This window comes from Stegodyphus dumicola, chromosome 7 (genome assembly GCF_044657685.1).
Source record: "Stegodyphus dumicola isolate Sdum_Otavi_A_Nest chromosome 7, ASM4465768v1".
Lineage (NCBI taxonomy): Eukaryota > Metazoa > Arthropoda > Arachnida > Araneae > Eresidae > Stegodyphus > Stegodyphus dumicola.
The window spans coordinates 41,335,465-41,349,773 of NC_140774.1; the positions used below are offsets into that span (position 1 = coordinate 41,335,465).

Below are 14,309 nucleotides of genomic sequence, written 5' to 3' on the forward strand. Positions count from 1 at the left end.
CTTGTACCAGCACTTCAGATAACCCCGGTTAGGGAAACCTTGGATAATTAACCTCAATTATGTACCACATATGGGTGAACCGCAGAAATATGCGTTACCCACCTCCTACCACTCTTCATATCCCTATTCGTTGGCGCTGCTACAGCTGCAGTCATTCTGCAGTCGCACATTTCCATTTTTTCATTTGGGTAATCCCTATATATACTAACAAATTATATTTCATGTTTCATCTTTTTGTAGTTTTTATAAACTATAAAGGATATGAATAATGAAAATAGAAAAATTATTATGAACTGTGAATGTATTAACCATTTTTTTCCATCTATAATTGTATTATAACTTTCTAAAGTTTCGTAACCTAAGCTAAACTTTAAAACAAATCATACAGTACAGCAATGAATTAGAATTACTAGAAATTGCAAAAATGCAAGAAAATTCTGATACTGCTGAATAGTAGCCTGTGAAGTAAGAAATATCCTGCGACTTCTTTTAAATTGTATAATTGGTCTAGATTTCCATCAAGAATAGTTCACAGAATAAAAAATGCTTTAAGTGATTTGAAGTCAACTTACACAGGATTTTATTTAATGTTCGAATGCTCAATCAGCATTAAAATACCTCAAAAGTGACGCAAGTCTTTTCCCTGAGATAAATATGAACTCATGCCTAAGGAGGCAGCACAGGGAATCAATGCAAAGAAAATAAGCATCCCTTGGCCAGCTTCTCACCTCAAACTAAAACTTCAGATCACACCTAAAGACTTATGGCAACAATGGTGGGGCGCTGCAAATACAACCAGAAGAGTTTATAACCTCTTCCCCACAGTTGACTCTCCTCCAATCCATCTCTCCAGATATATCACGTGGTTTATCACGGGGTACGGTCCCCTTTTCCACGTACCTCTATGCAAGAAATCTCTCTTCATCAGACTCCTGTGCAAGTGGTGAAAAGGGTCACCCTGAGAATTGTCTATTTTCCTACCCATTAACAGATTCCCTTCATCTAAAGAAGCCAAATTCAGAAGACGATTTATTCCCATTTCTAAGATATGCAGTCAAGAATAAGCACTTGAGGAATAAAATTACGAAGGTTATTGACTTTTTGGCAGCTAGAAGTCAAGAGCTATGTAGTGTAATTTAACCTTCAAAGAAATGTTCCAGCAATAGGAAAATAAAGCAATTAAGTGCAGATAAATACGCGGGCTTACCTTTATAGGAAGAAATAAGCATCGCAAAAACATATGAAGCACAAAATAGGTCACTCACAAGTAGGGTAAGGGACTCCTCTCTGTTTACTTCAGGTAAATAATAGATGACCCCTACATTTCTATAACATAAGGTCATCAATTACCTGATAAGTTAACACATATAATAAATAGCCAGCACTGAGTTGGTAAAGTATCAACAATGTATGTAATGTATCATAGAATGTAATTCAAGTAAACTAATTATTGTAAAAACACACGTAATTGCGTACAATGAACTGACAAAAATAAGTTGGCAATCTATCAGCATATGTATGCAGATATATCTAAAAGTACGTAGTACGCATTAAGTATGCAGATGAAGCTTTTTTTTCTTTTGTTTTCAGACTTATTTATTTATGTCTTTTTTATTATTTTATATTCTTCTCAAATTTTGACAGCTGTTTGTAAAAAATGATGTAAACACAGTCATGATTGTAGGCATGATCTGTATACTAGAAATAAGTTGCTTCTAGCCACCATATTATAATGTCAAAATCAATTTTTACATGCAAATAACAATGTACTGCTAGACAATAACATAATTTCTGAAAATCAATTAACATAAAAACGTACGTTACAGCAAATAATGAATCGTCAAAATTGAGCTGCTAAAGTTTCAGCGCAACTTTACAACAGTACTTAAATGTAAGCTTTGTAAACAATTTTATAGTTCTTAATTAATTTTGATAGTAAACAGATCATGTTTACAAAAATGATTTGTTATGTGGGAACATCATGCCAGCTTTTTAATGCAATATATAATGTCCTGAAACATGTTGCCTGTAGCCACTACAATAGATAACATCTTAAATATGCACCTGCACAACTATGTATATCGCAATGTATATCATGTAATTTAATCCCTTTTACTTGATCTAATTTAAAGCTGAAAGTGAGGAGTACCGTTGATGCCGCTGCCGGTGGCAGTACTTGTAGTGCTCACTGGAGTCACAATTTCCATCACGACTCAAGGAATGATGCCAGAATGTTGTTAGTTTTTTAGTTAGTGTGTGGGGCTAATACCTGCTTACTTAAGGTAAATATTAGTAAGCCCCCCTCACTTCTACATAACATAACATAACATACTAATTCAGAAGTCAAACAACAAAAATCAGCGTTATACCTACAAAATTTTCACAGGACTAGTTTCGATGGTTTTACCGAACCATCATCTTCAGCTGCAAAACCGCAAATGAACAAGATAGGAAATAATGATTAGATAAGATAAGAAAGCCTGGACAAGAATAAGCAAGTGGCGCCATCTGTTGGCGAAACCAGAACTAAAACATAATTTCTCTAAAAGCCGAAGGCAAATTTGGATTGGAATTAGGATCGTTAACTAGAACAGAAAGATTTTTATGAATGTGAAATGCCTCTAGAAAATCCAGTTCTCCAATGGAAGATGTTTTTTGAATAATTTTGGCAGCAGAAAAATTGAAAGTGTGATTTTCGGACCAACAATGTTGAGCAACAGAAGACTTCTGTGTTTCCTTTTTTCTAACATATGCCTCATGTTCTTTGACGCGAAATTTTAAGGCTCTCCTAGTTTGGCCAATGTAAATTAAACCACACTGGCAAGGAATCCTATAAATACCCCAGGAATTCATATCCGGAATGGGGTCCTTGAGTATAGAAGTTGGAATTTTATTGATGGGAGAATAAACAACCCGAAAGTTAAACTTCTGCAAAATATGTGCAACTTTATAGCTAATTGATGGAAAGAAGGGAATGACAACAGAATTTTTATAATCTCCTAAAATAAGAGTGTGGCTTTTAGTGTGTTGAGATGAGAATTTTTTAACTGCTTGATTAATAATGTTGGGTGAAAAGCCCCTGTCAATAGCTATTGCTTTTAAATAATTTAGTTCTTCATCAAGGGCTAGTTTGGAGGAGCAAACTTGAAGAGCACGGAAAACATAGGAATAAAATGAAGCTAACTTTTGTTTAGTCGGATGACATGATTTAAAGTGTGGTGGAAGGCAAACCGATGAAGGTTTACGGTAAACTGTAGTACTGAAGTTGGATGTGTTACGTGTGACCAGAATGTCGAGAAACGGAAGAGAATTGCAAGTCTCAAGTTCAAAAGTGAACTGAATAGCAGGATCAATAGAATTCATTGTTGAAAGAACTTTATTTAAATCATCTTTATTACCTTCAAACAGGGTAAAAGTATCGTCTACATAGCGGAACCATGCCGGGAAGTTTAAAGTTTCAAACAATTTTGATTCATAATAATGCATGTAGATATCAGCCAGGATGGGACTGAGGGGGCTTCCCATGGCTAATCCCTCAGTTTGCTTGTAATATTTATTTTGGAAAACAAAATGTGTTTGTTTCAAACAGAGTTGAGTGAGAGAAATTAGCTCATCAATTTCGATGCAAGAGAAATGAAATTCGCGAAGTCTGGTTTCTAGACATCTTAATGCACCCTCCACTGGGACATTGGTGAATAATGATTTTACATCAAAAGAAACCATGAGTAAATTACTAGGAGAAATGTTTTTAACCTTTTTTACAAACTCTATTGAATTTTTTATGGTGTAAATGTTATTGTCTAAGTCTTTGTGATTGTAGGAGTTTCGGTGAGTACATTTTTGCAATTTTCAAGTGTTTATGTTTTGTACATTTGGATATTGTGCTTTGCTTGTCTGATTTCATGCATTTTGCTTACAAACGTTTTGTTTTCTATTCATTTCAGTGAGGGATTTTTCTGCTGTTTTGTGTGTACTTTATTATTGCTCAGTTAATTTGGTTTGATTTTCTGCATTGTTTATCATGCCTTCATCCGTTAATCGTTTCACTAAATTACGCCTGAAACGGCAAAAATTCCTGAATCATCTTGACTTTTTACTTAAATGTAAATGTAAAAAATTGATCCCTAATTTTATTCAAATCAAATGTAATCAAAAACCTTCGAGTCGCGTTTCAAGAATTCTGTTAAATTGCAAGCTTGCCTTACTTCGGTCCGTGATAAGGGATACACGTCAACAATTGTCCAAAATTGAACATGAACTCTATAAGCTTCATCTGGAACTCGCTAAATCATATCCAAAATTCACTGCCCTTGAACAAAAGTCTTGGTCTAGAACGGAGAATGCAGTTAACCTTCATAAAAACACCCTTGCAGTTAAATTCGAAAAACTTCTTTTGCGGTCTTCCATTTCAAGTAGTTCAAAAAATCTTCCCATTGTAAACATCAAGCCAATAGTTAATATTTCTAATGTTAGTCTTTCAGAAGAACAAGAGAGAATTCTAAAATATAATTTTAACTTCTCACAAACCTGTAAACCCTCGATTCCAAAGATTTTGGCTCCTATCGAAAAAGCTTTCAAGTTCAGTAAAGTTTCAGATTCACAGAAAGAAATGATTAGGCATCTTATCGCTCATAATGTGAAATTCAATAATAAACCTTTGAAACCAAATCTAACTGCGAGAGAAAGAGCTACAATGCGCGAAATTCATTCTAACCCGGATATTATCCTTTCAAAGGCTGACAAAGGCGGCCAGATAGTCGTCATGGATAAGAACACTTACATCGATGGTGTCACTAAACTCTTAAACGAAGGACCATATAATCCGATCCCTAAAGATCCTTCACCTTCGGACTTATCCAAAATAAAAACTGCGATCAAATCTTCGCAAATCATTTCAAGCAACTTAAAACATTCGCTTATCCCATCTGTTGCGAATTGTGCCAGATTATATGCTCTTCCCAAAATTCATAAAAGTGGTATTCCTTTCCGCCCTATTGTATCAAATTTAGGTACTGCCTCGTATCCTTTAGCTGAATATTTAGTTTCTAGATTTTCCACTCTCTTAGACAATAACATTTACACCATAAAAAATTCAATAGAGTTTGTAAAAAAGGTTAAAAACATTTCTCCTAGTAATTTACTCATGGTTTCTTTTGATGTAAAATCATTATTCACCAATGTCCCAGTGGAGGGTGCATTAAGATGTCTAGAAACCAGACTTCGCGAATTTCATTTCTCTTGCATCGAAATTGATGAGCTAATTTCTCTCACTCAACTCTGTTTGAAACAAACACATTTTGTTTTCCAAAATAAATATTACAAGCAAACTGAGGGATTAGCCATGGGAAGCCCCCTCAGTCCCATCCTGGCTGATATCTACATGCATTATTATGAATCAAAATTGTTTGAAACTTTAAACTTCCCGGCATGGTTCCGCTATGTAGACGATACTTTTACCCTGTTTGAAGGTAATAAAGATGATTTAAATAAAGTTCTTTCAACAATGAATTCTATTGATCCTGCTATTCAGTTCACTTTTGAACTTGAGACTTGCAATTCTCTTCCGTTTCTCGACATTCTGGTCACACGTAACACATCCAACTTCAGTACTACAGTTTACCGTAAACCTTCATCGGTTTGCCTTCCACCACACTTTAAATCATGTCATCCGACTAAACAAAAGTTAGCTTCATTTTATTCCTATGTTTTCCGTGCTCTTCAAGTTTGCTCCTCCAAACTAGCCCTTGATGAAGAACTAAATTATTTAAAAGCAATAGCTATTGACAGGGGCTTTTCACCCAACATTATTAATCAAGCAGTTAAAAAATTCTCATCTCAACACACTAAAAGCCACACTCTTATTTTAGGAGATTATAAAAATTCTGTTGTCATTCCCTTCTTTCCATCAATTAGCTATAAAGTTGCACATATTTTGCAGAAGTTTAACTTTCGGGTTGTTTATTCTCCCATCAATAAAATTCCAACTTCTATACTCAAGGACCCCATTCCGGATATGAATTCCTGGGGTATTTATAGGATTCCTTGCCAGTGTGGTTTAATTTACATTGGCCAAACTAGGAGAGCCTTAAAATTTCGCGTCAAAGAACATGAGGCATATGTTAGAAAAAAGGAAACACAGAAGTCTTCTGTTGCTCAACATTGTTGGTCCGAAAATCACACTTTCAATTTTTCTGCTGCCAAAATTATTCAAAAAACATCTTCCATTGGAGAACTGGATTTTCTAGAGGCATTTCACATTAATAAAAATCTTTCTGTTCTAGTTAACGATCCTAATTCCAATCCAAATTTGCCTTCGGCTTTTAGAGAAATTATGTTTTAGTTCTGGTTTCGCCAACAGATGGCGCCACTTGCTTATTCTTGTCCAGGCTTTCTTATCTTATCTAATCATTATTTCCTATCTTGTTCATTTGCGGTTTTGCAGCTGAAGATGATGGTTCGGTAAAACCATCGAAACTAGTCCTGTGAAAATTTTGTAGGTATAACGCTGATTTTTGTTGTTTGACTTCTGAATTAGTATTTATTCGGCGTGTTATTGTGTCTTAATAACATAACATAATAACATTCTTCTAAATTTCAAAATAGCATTTTCTAAATTGTGAAAATTTTACTTTCTTTTCTCATATTTTATAAAAGTCTTCGTTCAAATGCTTTAATGCCTTTATATTTCTTAATATTGTTAATATTGAAATGGTTCAAATTAAAAATTTAATTCTCAATAAAAATGTTTTATTACATAGGTTTCGTCATGAAAGTTAAACAATGTTAATAAATGTCACAGTTTTATAGATTTCTGTGCATTGATTACTTTTATATTGCTTGAAATATTTCATAAGGATGCTTCCTCAGCCATCTCTTTAGTATTTTATGTAAAAACAAATTATTGTCATTTATCATTTTGTACAGTATCTTACTCTTTTAGTTTTCTCTTTACTAAAGTAGTTTCAATTTTTATAGAGGAAATAAAAAGAAGGTATGATATTTCGTTACTTGATATTACAGTATTCCAAATTTAATTACACTACAAAATTAATAAATTCGTGTGATTACTCATATTATAAAACAAACTCATATGATTCCATTTATTTTTTCAGCCAGATTAAAAAATGGTATTAAAAAGCAAGTTTTCTTTTAATAATGAATATTTTTCGAGAAAATAAACATTTATATGTTAAAGAAAAGTATACGAAATTTTCAATATTTTCAAGTTGTTAAGATCATATATCTAGTGTCTAAGATTTCCTTTTACTTTTGTGATCAAGTTCTTGTTATGATTTTAAATCTTAATACAAATTCCTTTTAACATTTCTGAGTCAGACTTCACCTAATTTTTCGTTTGGTTCTTGAAGATACTAATTTAAAATCATAAGGAAATTTATGTGAACAAGAAAATTTACATCAAGCAAATTTATTTTTATTTTTATTTATTTATTTATTTATTTTTGAAAATTAAAATACACAGAAACAAATAATGACAATACCATATACTGAAAAAATAATATATTTTCTTCATGATAGAAGACTCCAGTGGATTATTTTCTTGCTGTCTCGTTTCGAAAGTTTAGATTTCTCATAATCAGCAACTCAAACTCATTGCAACAAATAATTTTACAATTTCTATGTTACGTTAAAATTTATTAAGTATCCGAATTATCTTCATCGTCATTCTATTTATGTTGTTCCGATGCATGAGGCTTTATTTTTATGTTAGCAATTCTTGAATGACTAGTATCTGTCTACGTTATGCAGTCGTAAAGATTCCGCTCTCACAGCTAATTTACAACTTTTCCTAAATTTTCGTCGCACAAGTCCCCTAATTTCAGTACAGTGTCTTTGAAGTTAGTATTTTTAGCCCAATAGGCGTTAGCTCAGAAAGGCTATTAATTTCGTTTTGGCACTTCGCGTTGGTTCACTATAAATGTCGATTCACTTTTCAAATTGTTGCCACCAAATATTAGATCTTTATGTTACACTTAAAGAAATTAAATGATGAAGAATCTGCCAAAATCTATGTATGTTTCTCGCATTATGATAAAACAACGATACCTAGAGCCATCAAATTTAAATAATGTAATCTTCCACTGAATATAGGTATCTGGAAGCCCGAATTTGGAAATTGAAATTTGTTGCATTATCGATTTCATATTTTATAACACTTTAACGAATTTTTTATTAACAAACTCAACGATTTCAAAGCTAGCAATGGCAATACTGTACGAAAAAAAAAACATTTTTATCTCCAGCCCGTGAGACTTAAAATTTCCCCTCAAGAATTTATTATCGGAAATTCTAAAGATATGCTCATGCAATATTGCTGTTGAATTGAATTTTATGGTTTAAATGCGAAGAACGTGATATTTAATAGATAAAGGTAACACACAAAATCATATTAAGCAAACGTTAAAAAAACGCCCTCTGGGCGTAATGTAAAATCTGAAAGCTTTCAGTTTTTTTTTTTAATCTTTTAAAAAAAATTTTTGTATTTATTATTATTAAATATTTACTTGTAGTAACATACCAAATAATATAATCAGTTAGACTTCCAAATGGCATAACTATTATGCAAATTACACATATAAAACAAATAATAATATAATTATACATTTAAGTAATTTTCTAGTACTTTGCTCTTTATTACTTCTATATTTTAGCTTCAGAGATTTTTTATTTAGCAAACCCGTTCTAACTTACATCTATGGCTTCAAATGTCATTCATTTTCTGTGGAAGTGATGATCAACTCCGATGTTTATTTGCATTTTTTAAAGTACTGGGCAATTTTAGAGATGGGAGGCAGTGGTCATTAGCCGATTCTCTGTATTACTTTTTGAAGAACTAGTTTCTGAATGGAAATTGAGTTCAGACTATCCTTACATGACCATATGCTCTTGCTATCTCATTAATATTAAACGATATTAATTTTAAGTTTGCCAAATGTTCTTGTAGTTTCTAAGTATTTAAGAAAATCAAAAATATTCAACTTCTCTTAAAACAGCAGTGCTAAAATTGACATGAATATGAATGTCTTTTAATTATGCAGAAGATCCTGTTTACATTTATTGTTTTTTAGGCCCGTAATGATTACTTGGTGAACAGACCTCCTGCAGTGGGTCCTGACGGGGAAGAACTCACGGTACTTGGCCTTAAATTCACAGTGAGGCAAAGACATTTCCAGAAGCAAGAAATGCGTCTGCGATGCACCGCAACTCTTTCAGAAGTGAAGAGAATGACTAGTGAGCCGTTAGAAGCGGTACTCTCAGAGCAACAGAAATCTGATTTACATGTGGACCTCAATACGAGCTCAGGTGTGTATGTAAGTTCGATATTAGACAAAATTTAGGAACATTTTTCAAGAATTTTGAAATTAAAAATCCTAATTCAACAAAATGCATCGGAACACTTTAATAAGAAACAAAGATCTAGATGTCTCAATTATTTTTTCCAGCTCGTTTAAAAGTTAGAGAGGAGAGAAGACAGTCACTTTTTTCGTTACTTCAATCGGAACGCCACTTTAAAAAATAATGTTTTTTGTAAGAAATGTCCTAGAAGCTGAAGAACAAACTCTAGTGAATTGTTTCGACGATAACACACTGAAATAGGACCAAAAAATTTAGTTTTAAGAATTCATTTACTTGATGATGTATAAAAGCTAAAATTGCTAATTCCCTCAGTGTGATGATAGCGTAGTGGTAAAGCTGAGAGTAACTAAATTTGACTTTTGGGGTCGTGAATTCTAATGTCATCCTCTTTTACACCTTGTTTGGAACTTTCTTAACTCCGTGTTCCAAATTGATCAATATTTGTCTTTTAAAATTATTTCTATTATTATGGGCATTATATATAATGTTTTTTATGCTCTTATTTATTTAAAATTTCCCCTCAAGAATTTATTTTGAGAGTTATAATATAATACTAATTTAAAGTATCATCCCTGCATATATATATAAATATTTTTTTTTCGTTTCACTTTTATGTGAATGTACATACATGTGATGAGACTGGGATGTTTCCAGCTCTAAACTTTCAATACCAGTCAACATGAGATAGTATTAATGCCCTTAATATTTTTAATAAAGGATTTTTTTAAAACGTATTGCTTTAAAATTCAGTCACCTCCAGCTGAAGCACAGGAATTAATTAATTAAATATTTCCATTTTAGTTACCTTACGGACTAATATTTAGTTACTAATATTTTACGGTATTCATAAAATATAACTGAGCATAGTGCATTTTAAAACAAATAAGATTTCTAATAAATTATCCAGCTATGACAATGAAGAAATTGATGCTAAAATTTCTAAAAATATACAATCTCACATAGCAGTCAGCGGTATACAAGCATAGAAAATTTTGTGTAAACATTACGAAACTTTCTTTACAGTTGCTCTGTATTTTTAAAGTACCAGCTATTTTTAAATGTTTTTAACTTTTTTATTTGTTTTGCAGTAACAATACTTTTTAGTTTTAATTATATGTTATTTCGCTAATATTTAAGGCTTCTGGAAACGCAAAGAAATTTTTTAAAATACTCCAGCTTCTATGCAATTTGAGATGTTCATAATATGCATTATAACCGTACTTATCTAAAAATTGCTAGCTTGACTTTCACAGTTCATAAGCAGAACTAAATATTTCCAATAACATCGAATTTAATTATGTTAAGAGTCCGAGTCCCGTAAGTTAAATCAGAGACATCTGGTGGCAATGAATGCAATTAACCACCGAATTTCCGTAAGTGTAATAAATCCAACGCAATAGTGTAAACGGTCGTCCATCTGCGTAATGCATTTCTCCCAATACGCTACTCGTTGGTAACGCACTAATGGAAACAGGGCTTTAGACCTTTTGTATACAGTTTATCGTCGTACAACAATTCGACACACTATTTTTAAGATTTAGTAATGACTGATTGTAGACGTTTTGGTCTTTACCATAATTAGTGAATCTTCACGTTAAAAATATCCATAGCTTAGCCATCCTCCTAATGCTTTTATTTTCCGTGCAGGCCATATTAGAAAATTTTACAAATTATATTATTTTTGTTAATCATTCACAAAGCCTGGTAAACTGCTGGCACATAAAAATGTTGCCATTCGCTATTCCGTAAGATCTTTATTTTTTAATATAAAATAAAATATTATTTAACTGAGCAGTTTAAAATCAATAAACACACTTCTCAATGGTTTATATTTTTATTTCATTTGATTATAATTAATAAATTTCATTTATTATACAATTAATTCAAGGGATTTATGAAACTTTTTCTGGTAATTTACATAAATATTTACATCATTTTACTACATAATAAACGGTTATTCTAAAATTAGCTTATGTTACATACTTCCCTGCGGAATAATCTTTCACGCTCCATCTAACAATAAATTTTATGTTTGAGAAATTAAAATGGCGTTAGTAGAAATATTATTAAAATCTTTATTGTGTATAAGTAGTCTAGGTATGCGATACAAATGTCTTCAGTTGTATCGAAAAGATGAATGATGTTTAAGCAACAAAATGATTAGGTATCCGTCTTGTTCTCCTAAAAAAAGATTTAACGTTACTTTTATATGGCACCAAATTCTAATGAGTGTTATCATTTTTCATTTGAGATGAATGAATTTTTCATTTCCTCATTCGAAGCAATTTTAGGATTGCTCAGTTATTTGAAACGAGATACTGACAGAACATTTTACCTGATAAAGAATTAACTGAGTTCTCCTTAAGAGAAATACACCTTAAGAGTAGTACATTATAGTAGGAATTATTAGAGTTAAGTGGTAACTTTCAGTAGCATTTTAAGCCCTTTCGGTTATATTTGAAGTGCTTTTTTAATCGATATTCGATAATATTTCAAATATTTTAATACTGTCTTTTAATAATATTTTAATTCCTTCTTTAAATTCTGGTTTTCTCTAACTGCAGATATAAAGCGAATAACTTCGAATGTGTATGAACTGAGAAATATACAGTTCATCTTCGAAATCAAATTTTAAAATAAAGCTTATTAACATTTACGTTTAATGGTGTGCAAAATGATAAAAGGGCAGAAATTTATAAAATAGTTATATATTTTCGTCTATATAAATTGTTTGCATTTGTATAGTGCATGTTTTGATTTATGCAACATTTATAACTGTGTGTTAAAAATATTTCTTAAACCATGTTTACTACTAGAAAATTTGTATGGTCCAAATTGATTCTGACACACATTCTATTTCATTTCAGTGTCGAACAAAAGTAGTTTGAAGCCTACAACACTTGATTCCTTATGGAGCATTTTTGTGTTCTTAATACCCAGGGTATTAATTCAGAAATCCCAGCATTAGAAGCACAATATATAGAAGAAATGTGAATCAAATTTTTAAAAATCCCGTTGTCTTTCAAGGAACAGACATTGAAAATAAAACTCATATCTGAAATGAAAACTTCCGCTGCTTCGAAGATCGAAACCCATAGCAGGTGATTCTTCGAAAACTCGCTATTTACCAATGATATTTTGGGTACATGTTAACTTCACGGAAATACTGAATTGCTATCTACTATTTACGGACCAGCTAGTATATATTTGAGAACAGGAAGTGTGCAAGATAAGAACTTCTACATGAAGTGTACAAAAAATATTGCTTTTAAATGCTTAAACTTCTTTCTTAGCTTGAATATTTAAAGTAAGTGAACTTGGGAATACTTACTGTGAAAAGACAAGATATCGAGACTTTAAATGAAGAAAAGAGATACTCTTCTAATGTTTAAGAAATTATATTATATTCCAATTTATGGCGAAAGAGAAATGTACATAAATATTTGTGTCACAAATTTTTTGATTATTGTAGTTAGAAAATTCAGTTGAAATTTTATAATCATTAACCTGAAGTTAACATAAGTATGTAAAAATGAAAAAGTATTTTTTCTTAACTGAAGGCCACTTAGTTGTTTTATTCCTGTTTTTCTATTTTAAATTAATTTCTTTCGAGAAATACCCACAATAAAAATCTTGGACAAAATATGGATTAGAGCAAAAGTATTCAAAGTCTAAAAGAAGTAAAAATATGTGCTGTTTCTATGCCATATTTTTGATTAGAAACAAAAAATCAGAGCAAATATACCTATGTCATCTTCTCTTTAAAGGTATCCATTCACCCATATAAAATGATTTTATAATTTTAGAGAAATTCGGGCAACGCACTCATACACATTCATTAATACATATTCTGATACTATATGTTATAAAGAAAACTAAATCTGATTTATTTTTTCTCAAAATTATTGTAAGCAAAACCACTATTTGCAATCAGTATAGTTTAAAAGAAATGTTTACAGTTATACAAAGAATCTATTAAAAATTTAGTGCTTATCGTTGTAACTTATAGATTTACATTGATAAGCACTAAATTTTTAATAGATTCGTTGTATAACTGTAAATATCTTCAATAGCCCTTTTGTTATCAGGTTATTTTTGTCGGTGGTGATTCTCTTCCTAATATATGATCCTCTTCTAAAGGTTTTAAAGAAGAAATTTTGAACATTTAATTTTTATTATTTTGCTTATGCATTTTAAAATCTATGAAATTAAAATGTTCATTAAAATGTATTAAAATGTATGTTAGAATTCTAAGATTATTTCACCAAAATTCGAAATACTTAGATTAAATAATTTTAATGAAATCGTTTAAAAGATGAAAGTCTAGCCTAGAAAAGGACACATTAACTGAGATATTTTATTCCTTAAATTTTTGTCAAACTAACTACCTATTGCTAAGTTTACATACAAAATAAAACCGTGTAGAAAAAAGAAATACCCTTGCCCTCAATTACTCATTTGCTTTTCTTACCCATTCGTTTTACTGATCAGGCTGAATGTAGTATTTAACCCTTTCTTCGATATTTATTAGGTGCTTATAACAGAATGCGTATGGGTAAGTTGTAATGTGTAAGAAAATTTTCTAAAAATTATTAAGTGGTTTTAAATTCAAGGTTTTAGAAAAATGACAGAAGGTGAAAATCTTAAGATGGAAATCGTCCATTACAACAAAAAATGCTTGTCGTAGGAAAAAAAAAAAAAAAAAAAAACTTTAGCCGAAATTTTTAATTTATGTGAACTTTAAAAGAAAGTTTCAAAAATCTGAAGATCTGCTGTAACTACCACCTGTCAAGTCAAGGCCAAGTATTCCATCAGCCTGATCATTTAGCACCAGCAATACTTTTATACTAATTGTTTTCCCTATTAAACTTACACAGAATATGCGACAGTAGGAAGAATTACTTTCACTGACATTCTGACTGCTTTGAAGTTAA

At 31.3% G+C, this 14,309-nt stretch overlaps 1 protein-coding gene across 1 annotated transcript in view; it reads left to right on the plus strand.

Annotated features, from left to right (window-relative positions):
• The window catches only part of LOC118198753 (synaptogenesis protein syg-2-like), a 191,774-nt gene extending 178,280 nt beyond the window's left edge, over window positions 1-13,494 (plus strand). Inside the window, exons 7-8 of the mRNA XM_035370512.2 lie at window positions 9,087-9,321; window positions 12,243-13,494. Coding sequence (XP_035226403.1) covers window positions 9,087-9,321; window positions 12,243-12,343 — 336 coding nt within the window. The 3' untranslated portion in view covers window positions 12,344-13,494. The remainder of the gene's footprint in view (window positions 1-9,086; window positions 9,322-12,242) is intronic.
• Window positions 13,495-14,309: the final 815 nt, after the last annotated feature.